Source organism: Calypte anna, chromosome 2 (genome assembly GCF_003957555.1).
Source record: "Calypte anna isolate BGI_N300 chromosome 2, bCalAnn1_v1.p, whole genome shotgun sequence".
NCBI classification, from domain to species: domain Eukaryota; kingdom Metazoa; phylum Chordata; class Aves; order Apodiformes; family Trochilidae; genus Calypte; species Calypte anna.
Window position 1 is genome coordinate 6998487 of NC_044245.1, and position 24071 is coordinate 7022557.

Here is a 24071-nt window from a genome sequence, read left to right on the forward strand (position 1 = left end):
GCCTAGAAAGAAACTGGAACTTTATGAAATGCAGAATTTAACCATCTTGCAGAATATGAATATACCATGATGAAGCTTTCATCTTGATTCCATCCTGCATATGCTACTGTAATACAGGTAAGTACTTTATTTTCACAGTCTTGAGAAACAAGACGACTTTGTTCTACACTGAAACAACTTCCAGGGTGTCAAAAACTGACCCTAAATAAATACCTTTCCTTATACTGAGATTTATCAGTCTGATAAATGGATAACTCTAATTTTCAGGGAAAGCCTATGAGGCTTTTTGTTTGAAATGAAACAGCAGAAATTTTAAAATTCATATTTTCTAAGTTAAAACATTAGTTCATAGTAAGGATAGCTTCTTAGGGGCAGGCAAGCCAAAACTGAAGTGATCACAAACCAAATGAAGTCTCTTCTATTACTAGGCAAAAGAGAATTCATTTGTCATACCCAGCTTATCCAAGATGTCTATACCTCAGAAGAACCAGTGATGGAAGCTGTTGGAAAAAGGTATTAATGCTGATAAATATGATACTTTTTCACTGTATAGGGAGCATCTGAGAATCAATAAGATTGATTTAGATATTTGTACATACAAAATCATATTCATGGAATCTCATACATTTAATCATCTCACCTGGATTGTCTCCTGTAAATGCTACTATTTTACAGTCTGGGCTAAACCCATAACGCTGACTGTAATATGGAGAAATGGGCCCCTAAGGGAAGAAAGAAAGAGAGAGGAAAAAAAGCTCAAAAAAATGGAAAGTTATCTTACAATGTATGACATGTAACATGGAACTGAAAAACCCCAAAGCAGCTGTAATAATACTGTCTGTGTATTTAAGGTGTGAATTAATATTTTAAAGATTGTGCACCTAATTTTTTGTTGGTGAGAACTTCACAATACTCTCACAATACAGATTGTGAAATAGGTTAAGTAAATAGTAAGACTTTAGCTTTGGGTCTCACTCCAGTTATTCACACCAAGTAACCAACACATACATCTATTTTGTACACATACATTAATATTAATGCACAGAAATTATAAAATTCAATGCAAACACAGAGAAAACACAACATTAATATACATCACAACATCAAATGCTGGAATATGACCCTTATTATTTTAGGGGTCAAGAACTGTATTCTTTTAAACCACAGTTGACAGCCATAGAGAAAAAACAGAAGAAAACTATATGTAAAAAACACAAGGACATCTAAAATGGCTTTTTCTATGTTCATCTCCATTACAACTCTGCACTGCATTCAGTTGGATCCAGTCATGGGTATTTACACTATCTTACATGTGCAACAGCTAAAGCAAAAGCTCTTTTTGTGCCTGGTAGTACGACTAAATTAATTTACTCTAAGAGATGTGCAGCTTGATTTGATTTCACCATTATGCTACATGAACTGAGCAGCTTTAAATATCCCAAATTATTCACAAAGATTACCTAATTATCTCTACACCAGTTTAAAGCAAGGTCCCTGTCAAGAAATGCAAATGTTGGGTTCTGTTTCTGCAGCAATAAATCCTCTGCACAGCTCTGCAGTGACCAGGTGCTCGTGGTCATGAGGCACGGACCAAGATTCTTGACTTCTAAGATTCTTGTCACTGGAGCCTCTACCAAAATTTTCATCATCATAGCCTAGCAAATCCAAGAATCTGAGGTGATCAGTGATGAAAGTTCAGACAGACAGTAGCTACCAGCTTTCAAAATGCCTGTTTTTGCTCTGGCATACAAAATTACAACACACCTGGAAATGTTAAATCAAGCAGGGTAGCTCTGAGGATAACTGCAGACGTGCTTCACACACACTCACATGCACTCCAAGAAAGTACAACCAGCAGAACTCTGAGCACAAAGCTTTATCTGGTGCTTGCAGCTCTTCTAGGCATGTACATACCAGGATTGAATGGGATGGTACAGGGCATCCTAGCTTCTCCTCTAATCCAGGTGCACAGGCATCAAGACAGGACACTGACCATGTCTTTTCCCAAATCTGCAGCAAGTTCATACCAGAACCTGCAAGAAAAAAAAAAAAAAGAAAAGAACCAATAAACCAAACAGGTAGATATCATTAAACACTGGACAGCACTGCATCAGGAAATTCCACCCTGCTACAGGCAAGAGAAAAGTTATAGATGCATATTTTACTCTCAGTGAGAATGCTTATGGGTCTTCCATGCAAAAAAGGATACTGATGATTCAGCCTCTGGATAAATTTCAGTATACATTTCACTTATTCCCAAATTAAGAGCTAAATTAAGAACACTGATGCTTCCCCATTCACTTCTCCCTAAATCTTCCACCTTAGGCAAGACTTAACTGCAACTATCTGAAGGTGATGCAGCAATGTCAATGGAAGACGTGCTGTGCTTACCTGAGACCTAACAAGGAAGAAATCTCCCTCTGGCTGCTATGACTTTACACTGCTCCTACCTTTGAAACTTCCTCCATGTCAGTGTTACCTTCTTCAGAGATTAAAAAAAAACAAAAAAAAAAAAACCAACAAAAAAAAAAACCAACTTAGATGTAAACCTCCAAGGAAACCAAGAGGTCAAATTTTCAAAGGCAGCTTTTAATTTTGAGGCTAGTTTGGAGAATCCAGCTTTGAATATCAAAGTCATGATTTTCAGAAATGCTGAACAGCCCAGCTGAAATTCACATAATACACTGAGCACTCCACATCCCTTGCTTATGTTTCTATGATGGTTTTAATTGCATATTTCATTGAGCCTGAAAATCTGTATGTGTTTCTGGTTAGTACCATTCAGGGACATATCAGTCTTATTCTAGATTAATATTTTCATTTCAAAGGCTGTTTAGCCCACAACTTACTTATCTCAAAAACACAGCCACATTCTCAGCTGAGCACAGTGGAAAACCTGAAATTTAGTTAAATTCAATACATCTTTAAACTTTTTAAAACACAAAGATGGTGAAGTTGACCTGACTTGCAGTGCATGTGGAATCAGGCTATGTTTGCAGTGCTGGGAGACAGAGGAAGAGAAGGGATGAAACCAGCACATCCCAAGGCTCTAACACTGCTCTTATCCTGAAGAAGGACACGTTATGCACTACACTCCACAAGGAAACACTATGGGTGGTTATGAATAAAAGCCCTATCAACTCCCAGTATCCTTTTTCACAGAGGCTTAATAATGAGTTTAAGAACATTCATAAATAAAGAACCTATTTGTGCAGTCCAATCCTAAGCACCATCAGCAAGGTCTGGAACTTCATACCTGGTGCTTCATAAAGTGTTGTGAGCAGAAAGCGTTGCCCACTACAGCTGAGACACTGGAATAACCCAAGCCAAACAGTAGGATGTTTGGATTATACTTAACATTTAAAAAAAACAGGATCAAATTTAATAAAATCAATCAATCAGTCCTATTTCAGGCAAATTACACATACTTGACAAATTATGCACTGGTTACTCTGGATTATGATGCAAACACAGGAATCTAAGAGATAACAAAGTGCAACACATCTCCCACTGGCAAAAGGTGCATTTCCTTTTGCTGCTACCAAAATCACTACCACCCACAGAAAAGGCAAGATATGCTCCAGGTTCTTTCAGTTCTCTAGTCTTAAATCTAGCCACCTCCTCCTTCCAAGGGTAAACTGAGTCCTTCCAGGATAAACTGAGCACAACAGTAGAGGATCTGAGAGCCTCCCAAGCTCTCAGGCATAACAAGGCTTTCTACCAGGAAATGTTTGCCTGGAAAAGTTTCTAAATTAAAAGGACAGCACCCCCTTTGCTAGATTAAATTAAGCAGTGAGCAACAGAAATATTAAATATACAGGAATTTTACTAGAGAAAGGTTACTTGCTGTTTCTGGGGTTTTATGATTAAAATTTCTCCTCCCTGCACACCTACAGAACCATTCAACCAGTATCCTCCAGTGCAGTTTGGCAGGATGTAAGGACAGCCTCCAATCTTTTCTGCACAAACCAGGAAACCCCACTAACCTTTAAAACCTTTATTATATAGATTATATCCAAATTTAAATAGAGATAACACTTCAGTTTCAAATCTACTTGCACAAAGATTTTAATATGCCCTGAGAAAAGAAAGATAAGCCAATTTACCCCAACCTTACAAAGTCATTTAAAAGATGTGAAAGAGCTATTTTATAAGAACCATTAATCTATTGGCCTGGATTCATCCTAGCCAGCTGTGGACATGAAAATCTCTAGCCAGTGGAAAATAAAACCAGAGCTGAATGCTCCCTGGAACCACCTTTCTTTCTCCTTTGATTATACAGGGAGTGATGCACAGCAAGTTCCTAACTCAAGCACCCCTGGTCATGATCTACACTGCTAGGTTTAACATATCAAATAAGTAATAAACTGAAAGATAAGGGAAAAAAATAAAAAAAACATAACACAAAAAAATCAAAGTCAGCAAGGCAGTCCTTTGACTTGTCACTCCACATGGATACCTCAGCAGCAATGAAGGTCAATAAACCAAGGCCATGGTCCAGCAAGGACTGAGGAAAGGGTCAATATGTGGATAAATAGGAGCCAGTATTCCACTGCAAGCATCACTGACTTGTAACCAAAAATGACCAGGAACACAAGTGGGACTTGCTAATATTTACTACAAATACAAAAGTGTGTCTCAGCACCGTGGGGAAAACACAATAACAACACAGGACAATTTCATTGCAAAGACCAAACAATGCAGACTTGAATTAATCAACAAACTAATATCAATATTTGCAGGCATTTATAAAAAGAGTTACGTGCCCTGGTAGTGCAGCTCCTGGGCTGCCTTTTCAGTGAGTCCAAATCTTGAGCAGCTTAAGTCTGCTGACACCACACAAGCTGCATTAGGAGTAAATTCTGCCCCCCGTGCTTCCTTTTGAAAAGGTTTCAGTTCAAAGCATTCTCGTTTGATAGAACAACAAAAACAAGTATGCTAAGCTATGGTTTGCCTAAGGCTCTCCGAAAAGCATTTCAAAAGATAAAGCTTCTCTAGGTCAAAAGCTGAATAGCTGTTCTTTAAGGTATCTTCTAAAAGAAACAATGCCTGAAGTGTTCAAGTTGTTTAGGTCCCAAATGTATCTTACTTTTAACATCTGCACAATATAAATGAAAATCATTCTTCAATCCACCAGAAAGTAATTTGATTTTTTTTTTTTTTAATCAATCACCCAGGGTGCTCAGCCATTCATGAGGAGTGATTTCAGCCTTCTGAGATTGTACCTTTAAAAGGCAAAAATAAAATCCTGAAACTGAATAGCACATTTCCAACAATAACCTGCAAATTTGGAGAGATAAGTTATTGTGTGGAGCTAAATAATTTGACAGGGTCTTTTAAAGACGATATGACCTGAAGTTAAACCTAGAGAAATGAAGAATAAGTCTATTATCTGAACATTATTTTGAGAGATGCATTTTAAACTCCAATATAGAGGTGCAATGTAAAAGATCAAGTGAATTGCAAGAAATTATAAATGACAGGAAAACAAGTTTTTCAGCTGGATCCAAATAACTACTGCATACATTATAATTATATTTTATTACTAGAATTAGAATTCTCTCATTATGTTAACAGAAGAAAGGAACGAATAGGACAAAATATAGCTTACAATGGCAAAAAATCTTTTGTCTTGTAAAGAGCAGTACAACGTCCTGCTTAGTGCTCTTATCTTTTTGCACACAAAGATTTAATATTCTTACATGCTCTGAACAGCAGATAGCATTTATTCAAGTTCTGTAAATATCCAGAGGTGTAACAGAACAGGCTCTTCCAGAGCTGTTTAAAAGATGCAATACATTTTCTAAGAAACTGAAGCAAAGTTTTGTTTTCTTAAGTTGAAAATGTTTTGGCTTTCAATCAAACAGAGATTTTCATGTTCTGAAATCGAGGAAGTGCAGCTTTCTCTCACTTGCTGCCAAGTAGAAAAGACAGAGCTAACACTGCAAAAAAACTGAACAAAAAAAACAACAAAAAAGTCGAGATTTGGTTTTAATGCCTAGAATTAAAACTAATAATCAGCATGATTTCTCTATCAGAGAAAGTACCTTGAAGATCTTTCCCTCTGAAATGCAATGGAGTTAATTCTGTGGGTTGTTGAAATGCTCTGTGCCTACTGAGGAGCAAAGTGCAAATCTCCCAAGAGTTATGGTTGCCAATAATACACAAAAAAATAAAATTCAGCTGTGAAAACACATAGCTGACAGGACAGGACCAGAAGATAAATGTAATAATTTCTCAACTGCTGTGAAATAGGCATGGATTGCCTTGCAATTTCTAAGGTCTCAAGTATAACTGGGAGATTGATATTGAATAAGTTGTCCATTAGCTAAAATTGAGGTATCTTGCCTTTTCCTATGAGCTTTGATGGAACAACAGAGGTGGAAAAATGAGATGGTCTTAATATATGGGTGTCAACTATAGCTCTGTAATGCAAAAATTCCTTAGAGAGCCTTGTTATCTAACCTTTCAGCTCTGAGATATGTCTACTTAGTTTCAGAGCAGGAATCAAAAATGCAGTTTAGAAGTAACAGCAAAGCTCCCAGGAAAATTGTTTCCTTTGTAATTGCCATTTTAAATAGCCATTTAAAAGCTGGATAACTGAGATAACACACAACAGAAAAGAGAGACACCAGTCTTGTCACTTTTTTGTCTTTGCTATGATGAATAGACAGATACTGAATGTTACTTTTTACTTTTTTTAAACTGAGAATACAATTTCTTTTGCTGGGTTTATGCTTTTCCTTTGGTTCATTTTGAAAAGACATTTCTGTTGCAGATCTATACTCCAGTTAGGTGGGAAGAAAAAAAAAAAAAAAAAAATCACAATATACAACTTCTTCAAATCCTGTGCAACTCAGAGCTAAACCAGCAAAACCAAATAACAAATATCAGACCTATGAAATCCAGCTAAAAAAAAACAGAGCTTTTTTATGCTTTTAAATAGATACCTCAACATTCCTTTATACATCAGAAAGTAATGAAAAAAGGTACAATTTGATTTGGAATATTTTCTGAGGAAGCATTTTGTAAAAAGAGGAATCATACAATAGTGGGGATAAATAAGCATCCCTGATAGCACTCTCAAGACTATCAACAAAATGAAAGGAATATCTTAGCTTCAAACCTAATCTTCCTGTTGTGAAAGTTGAAGGACTGCAAATAAAGAGCAGAGACCTTGTCCCCCTTCAGTGTAAGGTGGGGATGGAAAGGAACATTTCCATGTTGAGTGGTTACTACAAGAAAAGCCCTCACTTACCATCACTGTAATCGATGGGTGCATATGCTCCTAGGAAGAGGGAAGCTGCAAAACTACTAACCAAAGAGATTCTCTGAAAAAAAAGGTATAAGATAGTGAATTCCATCAGCATCCACTTCAAATGAAGTAAACAAGTAATCTGAAGCAGTAAATGTTAATAGATGCTTAATGTTAGGCATAGAAAGCACAAAAAAATACACTTAGGATTTTTCAGGTCTACCCAAGTAACACAGCAAGTATAAGTCTAGAAGTAACCACATGATAAAAGCAGTTAATAGTTTTGCATTCTGAAACATGCAAAATGCACCTATATATCAGCATAATCTATGTTATCGTGAACTAGTTCACAACTTCAGTCTATCACAGAACCTCATTTCAAGAAAAAAAATAAAAATAAACATCTGTATGTTGACAGCAGGGGAAATACACCAGGCAACCCAGAGCACAGGTCTGTAAGTTTTGTGGCAGCTCTGGCAAGGCTCTGAGAGCACCTTTACTTGAACCCTTACCTTCCTCCCAGCTGAGACCCCAGACCTCCCAGAAGTTACTCCCAGGAGCTGGTGATAATCACCTTTGCACTGAATCACTACTTGCAGCTCTGTCTCAGGGTGGGTTCCAACAATGCATTAAATCCAGCTATAGGGCTTCTAGTCCTGGCCCAAAAATGCCCTGGGCACATGACACGATGCACTGATCCCACACATACTCACCTCCACTAGAGATTTGTCAGAAAAACTACCAAGTTAATGAGCTGCCCCCAAGCTTTCCACAGGATCCAGTCTTATCTGTTCCTGAGAAGCTGGCATAAAAGCTGACAAAAATTCCTTATTGTGTGCTCTGACTAATTCAGAAAAAATATGTTTGTCAGGAATTAATCAAAAGCAAAGCTTTACTGGTGGAAATATGCCAGCAGTGACAGATTTTTTTTTTTATTAATGATCACAAAACCCTGCTCCAGACAGCATTCAGAGACAGACTACAACCAGAGCTCTAAAAGGTGGTTAAGGTGGGCAGGAAACTCAATGATGCACTTGTTCTTCATGCATCTCTCCACAAGAGTATATCACATTGTGCTTAGATAACCAAGGCCTACCTTCTGTGGTGCCCCAATGGGCACTAGCTGCCTGAAATGAAAGGAAAAGGATGAAGTTAAGCTGTGAATCCACCAGTGTAGCAAGCTGACCCAGAGAAGGAAAAACATCCACCTTCCACCTCACTGAGACCACCAAGCTGCTGGAGTACTTGCTGAGGGTGCCCAAGAGCAACTCTGACAGAGATGTTTTGCTCCTGAACATACCTTGCACATCCTTTATTGTTAAAAGGTGCCATCACTTCATCCATCCCTCAATGTCTGAGCTTGGTCTGACTGGTCCTCAGTTCCACAGACCCACTCCCCCTCCACTAATGCATTTTTGTCCAAATTCAGTCTTAAGCTTATGACCAGACTGGATAACCATTCTGTTTCATATCATCACTTACTAGCATAAATATTATAGAACATGTACTTAGAAGGAAAAAAAATGGAGGGGAAAAAAAAGCAGGATTGTCCCACAAAATACAGAGTCAGCTTTGCAACTCACTTCCCCCAAGGGATTTTAAAAGCCACAAAAAAGTCATGATCAATACTATCAAAAACTGCAGTAATACAAAACTGCAAGCAGCCTGACTTCACTGGTCTGGATGTTTGGCACATTCTAATCAAAGGACAAGACCCCTTCCTTTGTTTGCATCACATTTGCATGGAGTTTTCACCTTGCTTCAAACCAGGGGGTTTCAGTCACAGCTAGATGCAGACTCAACAACCTAAACCAATAATGGAATTGCAAGCTAATTTCTGAAAATTAAAACACAGAAGGAAACTACACAATGCAATTAATTTGTAATAATAAAATCAAAGTAACTGCTCAAGGCAAAAAGTATGGGAAAAAGCTTAAAATCAATTGCAGGCTTTTTGCTGCACACATCCACATGGATGCCACCTTTTTATGGCAGAACAACCACATTTTTGAATACAGATGTCTAGTTCTAAGTGTGAACTCCATGCTGAATTACCCACTTGTGTTTGTAATGCTGTACATACATCCAAATGAAAGTCTGTTTTTTCAAAACTTCTTCCGCAAAAGTGAAAAGGAATGGGTATCACCCACTGTGATAAATGAAACATTCAAGATAGAACTGATGCCAGATTTTTATCTATCCAATGACAAATAATTTTTAAAAATCAAGTTTACAATATTAATCTTAAAACCAAAAGCAGACTCAAAATCCTCTTTAGCAACACAAGTATGACACTCCCACAAAATCAATTTCAAAATATTTTCAACTTTGTTTTCCAATAAGTGTATTGAAGTTGTTCCAACCTCAGTCTGCAGGTAGACCTCAGGATTCTGGCTGTAAATCTTTGCTATCTGGTTTCCTGTAAAACGCTGAAAAAGAAATGCAAATGCTTAGAAACACAAACCCTAAATGGAGTCAATAATCATTAACTCTGTGTAATGAGTTCAGTACATTGCACTTTGGATATTTAATTTGCCTGATGCATGATGAAAGTCAGTGCACAGCAGGCAATCTGCACTAAACAGGCTGTAACACATAGTCTCATTACGAGAATTTTGCTCACCTTTTGGAAAAAAAAAAAGGTATGTGGAAAAGCATTACTATCCATAATTTACATTTCAGAACTGATAATTCAATGGAATGAATCACACTTATTCTGTGCACAGGAAGCAGCACAATTCAAACACTGTCTTCAAATCATTGAAAAGGTTCAGGCTACCCAACACAAGGACCTCTCCAAGGCAGGTGAATTGGGAGGAAAGCAGGGAGTTTCATACTCAAAGGAGCAACTCCAGCACAGGCTTGTAATACTTGTAAGAACAATTACTTTTCATCCATGCATTATATCAAATAGCAAAAAACTTTTTCACATTGAAACCTTAACCTTTAGCAAGTTAAAAATAAACTGTTAGTGGTAAATAAAGTCTGATTTCAACACTGGCCATTGAACAATGATTGAAGTACAGAGTCAGCAATTTGGGAGGTTAGAGCTTTATTCTCTTGAACAAATAGCAGACAGGTGCTGAGATGCCTGGAGGGCAGCCCTGCTCCTAGGCCACAACTCATTGTCACAGCTGTGAGAGAAGAAGTGCCAGGAAGAAGAGACAAGTGACAGAGGACTCTGAGAGCATCCCAGACTTCTAAAACTCTCCTCTCAGGTCATCCCAATGAAAATGTTGCTGCACGGGAGCTCCCAGGGCAGAACATGTCCCTGAGACTCTATGGGTGGCCATCAAACACTGTCTTTCAGAACCAAATGCAACAGCTCACCCCAGCTGCTTCCTGCAGCAAAATTTTTAGGGTTTGCCTAATTCCATCTTAAAATTTCCACATCTTCTTCTGTGAGGCTACTGCAGAACACAGTATCATTGGAGTTTATTTCTCCATATTTCTCTATACTCTTTCAAGGATAATGGCAGATCACTTGGTACCACTGTGATGGCAGAATTGTTTCTCTTACAAGACTCTGCTTGTAAGATTTCCCACCCATTCCTCACCTCATATGCTCGAGAACCTGTCAGACTTGCGAGCTGCTGTGCCCCCCCAACAGCTTTCTCCAGAGCACTGCACTGGGAAGCTGTGCTAGAATCCATCCAGATGGGGCTGTTACTGACAGAAAAACAAGCCTGCAACAAAATATTCCTTATTAGTAAGGGTGATCCCTAAGAAGCCTCTGCTAGAGAAGCAGCAGTACAGCTACCTATGTATCAGCTCAGAGTTCATCTCCCTGAGGTGCCTCCTGGTCTCCTCTCAGTGATTACAGGAAAGTGGGTACTTAGGCAGCATGCTGGTGAAAATTTTAACCCCAACTTTATACCAGGGGGAAGGAACAGGCTTCTCCTGTTACACATGCTGGAGTTTTTCTCAAGTATTTCACACACACTGCAGTGCATCTCAGTACACTCCTTTGGTAGCCAAGGCCCTGGGCCCTTTTATGCAAGTTTAGCTGCACTTTTCAGGTCTTTCCACAGCTCTACTGACTGGCAGAACTACTTGGAAATGCAACTGAGGCTTAGTTCATTACCAGAGAGCATTTAAGTTCCATTTCCATTGATTTTGCACAGATAGTATACCTCCAAAATTAATCACTTAGCAGACCAGTAACACAAATGTCTCCCTTTCAACATCCAACTGTCCTTTCTGATCTCAAAAGAGGAAAGTTGATTCCTCCCTACTTTTCTTTTTAAATAAAAGTTTGGCAGGTCAATACTTTAAAACTTACCAACCACACACAGTCACAAAATGGTAATATTCAATGGTGCACTTGTTAGGAGTTTGTGTCCATGCAGCACTACACTTTTATCCTTTCACAGGTAAGTGTAAACTGGTCCTTTTTTTTTTTTTAATATTATCTAATGAAACCAGAAACACTGAGAGGAAACTCAGTTACTAGGATATTTTTCAGTGCCATTTTTTATTAATATATACATTTAAAGGTAAAATATTTACGAAGAGTTTACAATAATATTATATTTTGTAAAGGAACAAACAGGAACTCTGACACAAAAAGATTCTGGAACGCCTAGGGGCACCTGTGAGCTTTTAAAGCAGTATATACTCTTACTCAGCAGAAAAGGAAATGTCAAAAGCTCTGAAGCTGAAGGAATAACCACTGCATTTCACTTTATGCTACAGAAGCATGCAACTCAGCCAAACAAGAGGAAAGGTTGGCAAGGAGAAAAGCTACGTGTAAGGATCCAAACAACCACCGTGGCAGCTCTGCCTTCAGAGCTCTTTTATGCTTGTTACCTTTAGTGACTGATGTAAAGGCAGTTCAGATGGGGCGTTCTTCAAAATGTGGCTGCTTCCTTTTTTCCAGTACACACTCCCATGTTGCTGCAGAAAGTACAGAAACAGAAGCTGGAGATGCCCTCCCAAGCCACAAAAGCTCATATCCTGATCTGAATGTCAAACTCCAAGGGACACAAAACTCTCTGCAAACTGGGACCATTAAAAATCCACCTTCTCAAAACAAGTGCTTCCTCAGACTTAAGACTGAGCAAAGCATATACTAAAAGAAAAAAAATGTAGGAGCCAAGAAACAATGATTATTCTGAACTATAGCAACTTTTAGTGGTAACTACTATTACACTGCTAATAGCATTAGATACTTCTTTGAAGGCTCTCTGAGCTGCAGACAGAGCTTCACAGCCCAGGCTCTTAGTTCTGTGCTATTCCAGCTCAGCTCTCAGATTCTTCAGTCACATCTCTGCACCAGTCACCACTAACATCCTGCAGAATATTGAGAAGGTTTTTAAGCTCCATCTCTTCCATGGCTTCCTCAAGCCAGACATCCCTAATTGCACACCTACATGGGAGGGCACCCCCATAGGGGTTATGCACAATTTGGAGGTATAAGCTTGACAACTTGACAAAGGATAGGTAAAATAAAGGGAATATAGTCTGGAAATACCCTGCCTTTTTTTCACTTGAGTAAGCTGGTGTTACTCAGCAGTCCCTAATTTCTCTTCCACTGAAGAATTCCTAGCAGAGCCTTGATATCAGCTGTGATATTCAGACACTTGCTCAGACTTTCAACTGAAATGGATGAAACAAAGAGATCCAAGCAACAGTTTTGAGAAATTATCAACAGATGAATAACCTAAACATCATGTGCCAGAATTAGTTATTGCTTTGGTGCTGTATGGTAACATGGTCTGTTAAAAAGTTAGTGAAGACTTCGATGTTTCAGAGTGACTGGTGAATATAAATTTATAAATCTCAAGCCAAAAAGGCATTATGCACTACAGGCTAAATCAAGGCAGCATTTCTAAGACTCAGCATTTTGTTTTTGTTGTTCCTAGGTAGATCTCTATCCCAGCAAACAAAAACTGCTCACCAGGATGCTACTGTGCCATTAGCAAACTTAGCTCCTCACTATTGTTTCCACCCCATTTCCACCAGAATAGGCTGAAATTCAGCATCACTCCAGTCATTTCAGAATCTGTATGTAGAAAGAATTTAAATAAGAAACTAGTCGTGCACTACACTGATCCAAACAACTGCACTGGAAACCTCATCCTCCACTCCCGTGACTTTCAAGGGATTGCTTTATGTGCTTCAGGTTTTCAGTTCCCCTGAGAAATGTCTCTTTTAGTGGATACTTATGTGGAATCCTTGGTCTCACTTGATGTCATTATGGTCTTCTGCAATAAATTATTGAAATTAAATTTATCACTATGCCTTATACTCTTTTAGGGAAATACAGTAAAACTGATTTTTTTTTTGTTTATAGACTAACCTGGCCAGCACCAGACAAAGCTCTGACTTGAGAGAAGTTAAAGCCTGAAGACTTCATCTTTTCCAAAATCATATCCAGAGCCTACAAGAACAAACAGAATCAAGAATTACTATAATGAGCTATCAAATTATGCATACTCACAATCTCTGGAATTAAACAGTAAATTCATGTCATCACTGATAAGAGTTCATTGGCTGATAATGAAAAATTAGCTAATGACTATGGACTTCTAAAGAAGCTGCATAAATTAATTTGCTAAGTAAAAGTCCATAAAAGGAAAGTTTAATCACAGAGGGAAAAGAAAAAAAGATCTTTAAAAAAGCTGAATCACAAAGACCCATTCCTTGAAATCTAAATAAGAGGCAAGAGTTAAAGAATACAGTTTATTAAAATCCACTTTCAAGAGTACTAAACACAAAGCAAGTTTAGCTTTTTCTGTTATACTTTTGGAAACCTATGAAATCTTAACAAGGTGCACCCTGCACCCAATCCTACAACATGTAAGGTTTTCCTCAATACCACTGCCCCAGTGTCAGCTGAAAACTTTGGGGAGAATTCAAGTGAATTTTAGCACTTTAAGAACCGAGTTAATTTTTTTCTTGCCATATTTTCCTTAAGTTTAAAACCAAAAATTTATCTTTACAAAGTCTCATTCAGATCAGCATTTCCCAGATTAGCTTGAAAAAATGAACCTCAAAATTTCCCAAGAAACATTTTATACCTATAACACCATATTCATTTACTAATCACAACTGTTCCATTAATTATGGTTCAAAAGACCAATGGCAAGCAAATTTACCAAATTTTTGCCAACTACTGTGGCTCACCAGCTGGGGATTCTATGGCATTTCAAGTATCCTTATTCATACCACACTAGCAAGACAAATCTACATAGTATCATGTGAGAGCAAGTGTTGCAGAATCTGCAAAGAGGCAAGGAAGGATGGCTTTTAAAATAGAAAAAGATGATGTATTTCAAAATAAATCCATTCAGAGTGAATGGGAATCACTAAATAAATTGCTCTTTAAATACTTACCAGTGGAGATATCACTTGGTTAGGAAAGCTTATTCTAAAAAAAAAAAATACTGCAAGTAACCTGGATGCTACAAAAAAACAGAATTAAACCAGGCAAAGCGTTTTTGTGTATGAAACAAAAAGATGAGGGGGGGAAAAAAAAAAAAAGTTTTTTTCAAATGAGCAAAAGTCAGGATTTACCACACATACAGTGCCATAACAGTTAGAAACAAACAAAAAAACTCCTCAAAACATTAGCAACTTCCATTCTGTGGATAACATTAATATTTGCATACTGAAGACAGAGATTAACACTTAAAAGAAGCAGAATACAAGCAAAATAACTATGTTGATTTGAATGATGAGTTTCACTATTAAATGGAATACATTTCCTTTTCAGGAACAGCAAGGAAGAAGTTGAACTGTTGAATTTGTTCATACCTTGACCCACATTAGCACAGGAGAAGTGACTGTCAGCCTGTCACTGTGAATATAGACTCCACCTTGAGTCCTACAGAAAAATGGTATTCTCTCTTGGTAAATTCAGCAATTTTTTCCCCACCAAGCAAAGTTTCTCAAGTTTATTAAAAACCAAAGGGAGTTTGCAATGTTTTTATTTTAAGAGCAAGGACATGATCAGTGTTTGAAACCTGAAAAAGACATTTGACCCAATTGCAAATAAAATAATTTCTAATTAAAGACTCTGATCCTGAAGTAAGATCTGTGATAGACTCCAATGCTGATATTGTTCAGTGGCTCCATATAATTCAATTATTTTAAAGTTTCCTAACTGCCACCATTAGTGGCTTGGACCTAGAAGATGAAATCCAATTTCTGCTGTTAAACCATCAAGTAAATGAATGTACTTCATTGAAAGGTGGAGGATGACATTTGCAAATTCCAGCATTCAGTTGAAGCAAACAAACACTGTGATCCTACCTCTTATTGTGAGATTTGGAACCACGGAATTTATCTTCATTTGCCTGTTTAGGTTCCCCTCATGCAATTTACTTATTGTTATCTCAGTATTCCACCCTGACACAAAAGCAGTGCTTACTTCTGTGTCCCAAAAAACCCACCAGTCATTTCTAAGAGTCTGAAGTCCCAAAAGAAAACCATGAATTGGTATATTTATACATAATACTTTGGGACAAATTTTTCTTTTAATATATTTCCTGTTAGGAATTCTTGCCATATCTACATACCAAGGAATGCAAGAACATATAGACCTTCGCCCAAACGTGAACATGGCATTAACTTTTTCCATGCCTCTACACATATCAAAGAGACTAAATAAGGCACACCCTGATCCCCAGTGTTTTAAAAGATATTATACAAGTAAAATACAAAAAGCCTTACTTGAATTCCGGGAGGTCTTTATCAAAATGAACATTATCCTCATAAATGACTCTCAGCTGCTCATCAATAGCAACGACTTTTAGCTAGAACAGTTAACAAAAAATAAAAATTAAATAGAATATATAACTCATTTACAATAATTCCATTCCCCCACACAGAATGGGAAGGAAGATAACCCCAATGCATACAGCTCACTGAAAGTATGGGCACAACTTTACATAGCAACATACACATTTGTTTGCTTGTATTTGCCACTCACCCATCTCCAGTTTTCTGTCTCTTTAATGTCACAAGATTGAGATGCAGGCATACACTAAAAACAGCAAATTACAAGGTTTGTAGCTTGCACCATGGTAATCAATTTTTATAATTTCTCCAAAGGATGCAGTATCTCAGATTAAAGATGCCATATTGTCTCTTTTGTTTTGGTTTTTAGCCAACTCTCCTTTTTTTGCCCCATCTTACCACAGAAACTAACAGATCCTTAGGATACCTTGAAGACCTTCCCTGTACCCAAACAGTGAGTTAATCAAATGCTACCAGTCTGGCAAAGCTCAGAGGGCATTACACAAGTGTATTCTGAGGGAAAGCAACTTCCTTAGCAGGTAACTCCATAAAGCTGAGCTTCCTTGTAAGCACAAACTGGAAGAGTACCACAACCTTTCCTCTTCATCCAAGTTCTCCTTGTACAGAAGAAAAACATTAACAGAAAAGTGAGAAGGTAGCTCACATTCTGCATGCAATTCAACAAGGGGAAAGAGTGAAAACTGCTGGTAAATTAACAGATAAAAAAACCTACAAAGACTAATGTAGCAAGACAAACCTCTCTTAGGGAATGGCGCTTCAAGGTCCAACCAGCTGTTCCAGCAGAGACTCACGAGCAATGCTCTAAGCCTATAGCTCTCAGAGTTGACTAGCCCAGATCGGTGCTGTCGTTCCAAGAGCAACTGACCTCTCTGCTGGCTTGCTCAGGACTGAGCTGAGCCTGTGTCTTAGGCCTCACCTTTTATTGGCCCCCTGGTCCTGCTCATGCTCAGTGGGGGCCCGCCCTAACCAGGCACAGGTGGGCTTGATACAAGCTCATGCCACTCCCTGGCAATTAGGGGCACCTGGTTGCCTCATTACACTACAGACTAAGTCATCTCAAAGAGTTGTATTCAGTTAAGAAGACCACCCCTGTTTTAGCCATACTGATGTAGGGCCATGATTTGTGCACCAGCACAACCCATGCCCAACCTGATGCCCTGCACCAGCTTAGAAATGGCTCTCACCCATTGCACCTTCATTGGTTTTCTGCATCCAGCATGGCCCCTTGAAAACCACTTGATCAGCCTAACCTGGATGTGTCTTTTCAGGCTCCCAAACTTCAGCACAGCTGTAATGAAGTGATTTATGCTCTTACAGTTCTTAGAAACACATTCAGGCTTATGCATAACTTGGGCCAAGCTTCTATTCACAGAGTGGTAATACCCCACTGTGCTGGCAAATCAAAATTTCAAGTAGTAACCTGGGGATCCAGGTTCACAACCCTATCAATCATGATTATTACAAGGACACTGGAAATGCCAGGTTCATGCCAGCAAATCTCAGCTCCCAGCCTGCCTGATGCTGCAGGCAGAAGGTCCTCTGGTGAGTATGAGTGTAGAGAAGGGCCACAGCACTCCTTTCCGGGATTAAATGCATCCTGGCAGGACGGGGAAGCAGGACCTGGTAGGACACAGAGCCTACAGCGTCAGACAAGGCATGGGACAAACAGAAAGGGATGAAGGATGCGCTTAGGCCGGTGAGGAGAAGGAGGGATGTGAACAGCCGGGCACAGGCAGTGCCGATGGCTCCACACAGACATCAGGCTCTGGGAATTACTTTGCCCAAGCTCTGGCAGGCAGCTGAACCCTGGCCACGGAGCGCAGCGCAGCCTCCGGCCCGGCTGTAAACCAGGAAACCCGGCAGAATAAAACCGACACTGGGCGGAGGCAAAGAGACGGAGAGAGCTGCCAGAGAAGGAAGGCCCGATCTCCCCCGTGCTGGGGGGACACGATGGAGGGAGGGACAGCCTGGACCTTGCTCCCCTTGCAGCTCCCCGAAGCCCGGTGGGCGCAGCCGCCCGCACCCCGCTGGCTCCAGCCCCCCTGAAGGCGGCGGTGGCACCGGGAGAGCCCCGGACAGAGCCAGCGGGAGCCCGAGAAGGAGCAGGAGGGCTGCTCTCCCCCGAGCCCCCTTCCTCACCGCCCTGCGCGCAGCTGCCGCGGGCCGAGGGATGGATGGAAAGGGAGAGGAGGGGCGGGGGGAGGTATCGGCGGTACCTGCTGCGTGCTGAAGTCCCAGCCCAGGTAGCACGGAGCCGCCATGGCGTGGAGGGGCCCGGCCGGCCCTCACCGTTGCCCCGCAGCCGAGAGAGGAGGGGATGGCTCTGCAGGCCCGGCCTCCCCGGGAAGGAGCCGCCAGCCCAGCCCCGCGGAGCTAATGAGTGCTCGGTACCGGAGTTAATGAGTGTTCGGTACTGGGGTTAATGAGTGCTCAGCTCGTAGGGAGCCGGCCGAGCGGGACTGACCCCTCATCCCTCACCCGGAGGGGCTTGGCGAGGGCTGCAGAGAGGGGAAGGGCTCAAGGCAGCCGCTGAGCATCAGTAACCCGGTGCTGATGTGTGGGATCACCGGGTCCCACCGGTGCTCGGATGGGTGAGAAAACTCCACAGCAGCTGTAGAGGGACCACCCGATTCACAAACAAAAACCCAGCAACTCCAAACTACAGCTCCAAGGAATTCACGCAATCCTAACATCCGTGGTTTGGTACCAGTCCTGTTGGAGTATCGCGCTCTGGTTTGCCCAGAGGCGCTTCCATTGTGTCCCATGAAAAAATGCAGAATTGTTACTTTGGCTGAAGTTTGTTTGGGGTTTATGTTTGTTTGTTTGTTTAGGTTGGAAGGGTTTAGGGAAGCTTTAAGGTTTTGCATTACCTGCTAAAGTAAGTGAAGTGGAAGTGCTCAATCAAATGAAGGCTCATCTGAAACGCTTTCCTTCTGCAATCAAGACGATACCTCTGCAGAACCTTGATGCAGTCAAATAGGTTTTGCACACCTGGGATCCTAAACTGTTTTAACCATACAAATACTTAATTTGAAATTTCCTTTAAGCTATAAAATATTAATAATTTTTTCATATTCTGAACATTCCCAGTGATTTCTCAAAAATTTAGTTCCCAGAGGTTTAGACTTTTAAGATTTCTAGTTACTACTGCTAAGAAAAACCTTTAAAATATTAACCCTGCAGGCTTTAAACCTACAGTGCGAGCATTCTAAATACACTGACTTTTAATCCACTACATCACACAAGCTTTCAATACTCTGTATTAGAAATGTGACAACAAAATCTCTTAAAAAGACAGTTTAAATTAGTCTGGAAAATATTTACAATGTGGGAGTTCCTTCAAATGCACAGTGTTGTTGGCCTGCATTCTAGAATCTAACCCTCCAAATCTATCTGTGTAAGTTGCAGGCAGGAAACATCCCAATGAAGTAAGCCAAAGTACCAGCTCATTTAAAAATAAAGGTTTGTAGGACTGTCACCCGTTCATAGTTTGTCTTTTTTCAATCAGGTGGCCACCAGGTGGTGGGGAAAGTTTTGTGCCCCTTAGAAGCTCATGCTGGGTGGGCCTGCCCTGAACAAAGGTCCCACTTAACCACGGGGCTGTGACGGAAATAAGGTTTTTAAAATGTTACTAAGAACTGCTTCCTTGTGTAACAAACCAGACAGCAACAAAAAAGGATCAAATAACACACAGAGGCTGTTTTATCATTAATGCAGAACGGGGCTGGTGAGCCAAGGAGGGCTCTGCCCTTTCACTGGCTGCATAGTCCTGATGAACAAGTAAGGCTGAGGCTTGAAATGCTGCAATTCTCAAAATACAACTACACACAAAAGCTGAGAGAAAGTGAAGTCAGTTCCAGAGAAAACCATAGGAATCATAAATTACTTCAGAAAAAGAGAGATGAGTGGATTTTATTTTATTTAAGGAGAAATCGGTTAGTAGTAACAACAGTAAATTAATAAATAAAGCAATATTTGGAGGAGATAAAAATCGATTATATTTATCAGCAATCAGATCAGAACAATAGTACTTTGCTTTAAATAACACAGAAAAATTGGGAATAACCCCCATGTTATTGATTTTAAATTAGGAGTAAGGGTGCAAGACAATAATTCAGTAGAACCCACTCAAGGACAGAATGGAAATGCTTCTGTTGCTTGTCTCAGTTTTCATGTTTTTCTGGAGAAAATAGGGAAGTTTGGAGAATCATTGCTTTAACCAGTCATTCTGTTGCCCATCCTTCCATCAAAGCAGTGTTCTCTCAAATATGGTTGTTTGCATATGGAAAACTTACACTGTTGCTCTTCCTTAAAGTTCATACAGGCAGATACCACAACCATCAAAAATGTTTTTGAAAGCAAACAAGGTTTAGCTGCACAGTTATCAGGGAAGCTGCAGTCAATGTACTTGTGATCCTTTAACACTGACAAATCCAGAACTTCCAGAGGGGATGGACAAAATGCTGTTTGAATTGAAATGTCACTGCTGATGATTAACAGCTTGAGGCTGAGCACAGATTAATCACTCAAGACACACAGAGCAGGATAAAGGGAAAAGTGAGTTTATTCCCCTTTTCCTATTAACTAGTTTCTGACCTGATAGAGAAAGAATACTTCCATGCTCTGCTAGGCCCTTGGCTGTTTTGATAAATTATAATTAGTATGCCAATTAAGCCTCTTTTTTTCTTCCCCCACTGTCAAGTTAACTTCAACTGCACAATTGTTTCAATTCATTGCAAAGCATAAATTATTTTGATTGTACACCATATTTTTACATAAGGAGATTATTTACCTTTTACTCTCACTTTGACTATCAAGATCAGCCTCTGGTCTGAGCTGCACTTGATACAAACTCGGATTTAACTGCATTGTTCAGCTTTACACAGGTGAACTCCTCCAAAACCAGTGACAGCCTAACTACCACGCTTTGTTATCATCCCACCACCTTCAACGTGCCAACAAGCCAGAGAACAGAGAGCCCTCACCTTGGACATAAATTAGGATTATTATATTGACATTTATATGATTTATATTTGCTACATCGTTTAATGAGATGTGGAAGTACACACACCTTCACAGGAAGCTACAAAGCTACCAGTCCTTTTGCTTCCAGCAGTAGATTTTGTGCATCTAACTAGATATGTTGAGTAGCAGCTCACCCAACTATTTCTAAGCCCCAAAGAGGTATTTCACACCGGTGCATGAGCACAGGTTGGCACAGCAGAAATAATAAGACAGGAAAGAGTCGGTGCACACACAGACATCACTCAAACACATGCAACCCAACCACAGGAGCCCACGTTAGACCTAACACTGGCACAATTAACCTCTTCCTGGTAAGAAATCTTGTGGGTCTTTAATTTGCCTTGAAACATTAAGCATTGTAAGGTGGGTCAGACAAATGCCAGCCTATTTGCCAAGTAATTTGATAGTCACATGCAATGCTACTAATTAGGTGGGAGATGTTTAGTACATTAAGCTCCAGGTAACACAACAATAACATGCTAACACATCTCCTAAAAAAGATGAAAATCTCAGCTTGAGCACCAGGCTCACCTACTGGAAAGATAACTGAACAATGAGAATGCTCTAAAGGTCATTCCTTTTCTACTTAGCATTGCATGTACTCTTGTTATCACAAAATCTTCAGCAATGTTTAACCAGGTACTGATAATATAAAATACCACAGTACCATGAATTAAAAGATGAAGCTGCTGTTCTTTTTATTGAGATGGCATTGTAACATGAAAAATGTTTCCCTTTCCCTAAACATGCACTCAGCTGTTGAAGTTAGTTTTGCACATTATTTTCTGGTAACCATTGTTTGTCCATACCTCCAAATGCTGTAGGGAGTCTCATTATTCATTGTGTAAGAATAAGTGCTTGATGTTTAAAAGCAGTGGAGGGAGGAGGCTGTTATCCTCTCCAGTTTTACTGATTATTGTGAATGGATGCACATACAAAACTCCATAAAAAGCTGTATGAATGAGATCCAGAAGAGGAAACCATTCCACAGTTGTTACATGGAGATAGAAGACATAGCTTAGGTATGGTAATTATTCCACAAACTTATTGGTTGATCTAATTCTTGATGTGTGCATGTTTTACATCTCAGGTGTGGCACTGCATTAACCAATTAAGGCCTTTTACAGAGACCATAAGGAACTGGTACAGTATTCCATGTAAAAGCACATACATGTACCTGAACCATGGATATAAGGAAAAAAACTACATGACTTCTCAGCAACACAATCTCAATTATACTGTCAGTTGCAGAGGTACTGGTCAATTTGCAGCTTTTATGTAATCATGTACATAAAATCCTCCAATTTCACTTCTATCAAATTCAGCAGAACATGTGCTGAGTTCAGTGGGTACTGAATCAAACACTGTGGAATTGTATCTGGTTTTACATACTCCAGTCTTACAGATGTAATTTCACTGACTCAATTAGGCTACCAGTGATTATGAAGTGCAGCACAGATTCCTCATGAGATCTCTGCATGGAAGTGAAGTGAAGGATGTTTCTGAATAGCAAATTATTTTTAGGACACTTTCCTCCCCTGCACAGAATTCAAGTCCATATTCATTCTCACAATAGTAATAGTACTTAACCATCCTCTTTGGAGAACTATCTTAGCTAGAGCTATTTGCAAGGCTTATTAAAGTGAACTTACACACCCGGCAGATTTCCTTGAAGATGAATACTGAAGTGGTTTGTGTCCTAATGCTCAAAAGCAAATATCTCAGAAGCAAGATGTTGCCATCCAGATAAAACTTTTAATTAACAACAGATTAACCAGTTCTTTCATGCTGTACTTGATTCTTATCAAACTCCACTTACAGATAAGTACATTTTATTGATTAAAACCAATCAAAGATAAACTCATTCCTACTGAAGCAATTGCCTGAGGTGGAAACTAATAAGGGCCAAGCCTTGCACTTTTCAGCACCATCCTGCAAGGATCAAAAATCATTTTGCTATCAGGAATGAATCAAAATCAGGTAATTTACAGGTGGAAAAAATCAAGGCAAAAAAATTACTTGCCTTATCCAATTTATTTATACCCTGCTTGAAATTCTTCCAGAGTTCATATTTGTGTATTATAACTGCTGGGAGAAGGAATAAACACAGGCACTTGTCACCACACAGAGCTGCAGACATCCTAACTCCATGGATAGGAAACTGAGTAGTAGATGTTGTAAAAAAGATATTTAGCAACAGTACTGGAAATGTGAACTCTGCTTATTGGAACTGGAATTTAAGGCACCTGTGTAATCAAGGAACAATGAATGTATTTTTAAAAGCCTCTGAAGAGGGCTACTGAAGACCATTTAGTTTCTTTGCATCCTCTTCTCATCAACAATTTTATGAGGTCAAAATGAAGTAAATGTATCCATCTTCTTTGTCACATTAATTTAATAAACTTGAAAACTAAGAAGGAAGGCAGGGAAACAGTAAGGAAAGACATCAGGGTTCATTTATTTAAACTCTCCAACTGATGAATAACTTCAGTTTCTCCTTAGACTTGCCTCTGCACACTGTCACTTCCAAAAGGGAATATGGGAAGTTCTCAGTGGGCAAGGACAGCAGAACTACAGAATGAACAGTTACTCCTGACCCTAAGTCTGGATGCTAATTATTTACACAGAGGGAGCAATAATGCTGACAAACCAAGAATGAGCAGCATTCTAGCAGAGCAAATTTCATCATTTTAGTTTCTTTTCCACAACAAGTAACACCAACACAAGCCCCTGTACTCAGCCCTGGTGAGGCCACCCCTTGAGTACTGTGTCCAGTTCTGGGCTCCTCAGTTTAGGAAGGAGATTGAGGCCCTGGTGCAGGTCCAAAGGAGGGCAACCAGGCTGGTGAAGGGACTCGAGGACAGATCCTGTGAGGAGAGGCTGAGGGAGCTGGGGGTGTTCAGCCTGGAGAAGAGGAGGCTCAGGGGAGACCTCATCACTCTCTACAACTCCCTGAAAGGAGGTTGGAGCCAGGGGGGGGTTGGTCTCTTTTCCCAGGCAACTCTCAGCAAGACAAGAGGGCAGGGTC

General features: G+C 39.8%; 1 protein-coding gene across 5 annotated transcripts in view; it reads right to left on the minus strand.

Annotated features, from left to right (window-relative positions):
• The window catches only part of XYLB (xylulokinase), an 80297-nt gene extending 61811 nt beyond the window's left edge, over nucleotides 1–18486 (minus strand). Inside the window, exons 1-10 of one of the 5 annotated variants that reach the window (XM_008500746.2) lie at nucleotides 18235–18485; nucleotides 15932–16014; nucleotides 15014–15083; nucleotides 13557–13637; nucleotides 12065–12151; nucleotides 10813–10941; nucleotides 9619–9684; nucleotides 7259–7331; nucleotides 1915–2033; nucleotides 641–722 (exon numbers count right to left, since the gene is read on the minus strand). In XM_008500746.2, coding sequence (XP_008498968.2) covers nucleotides 641–722; nucleotides 1915–2033; nucleotides 7259–7331; nucleotides 9619–9684; nucleotides 10813–10941; nucleotides 12065–12151; nucleotides 13557–13637; nucleotides 15014–15083; nucleotides 15932–16014; nucleotides 18235–18279 — 835 coding nt within the window. In that variant the 5' untranslated portion in view covers nucleotides 18280–18485. Of the gene's footprint in view, nucleotides 1–640; nucleotides 723–1914; nucleotides 2034–7258; nucleotides 7332–9618; nucleotides 9685–10812; nucleotides 10942–12064; nucleotides 12152–13556; nucleotides 13638–14355; nucleotides 14374–14593; nucleotides 14612–15013; nucleotides 15084–15931; nucleotides 16015–18234 lie in introns of those variants that run through there. The other 4 variants (XM_030446264.1, XM_030446265.1, XM_030446267.1 and 1 more) reach the window with 4 other exon arrangements.
• Nucleotides 18487–24071: the final 5585 nt, after the last annotated feature.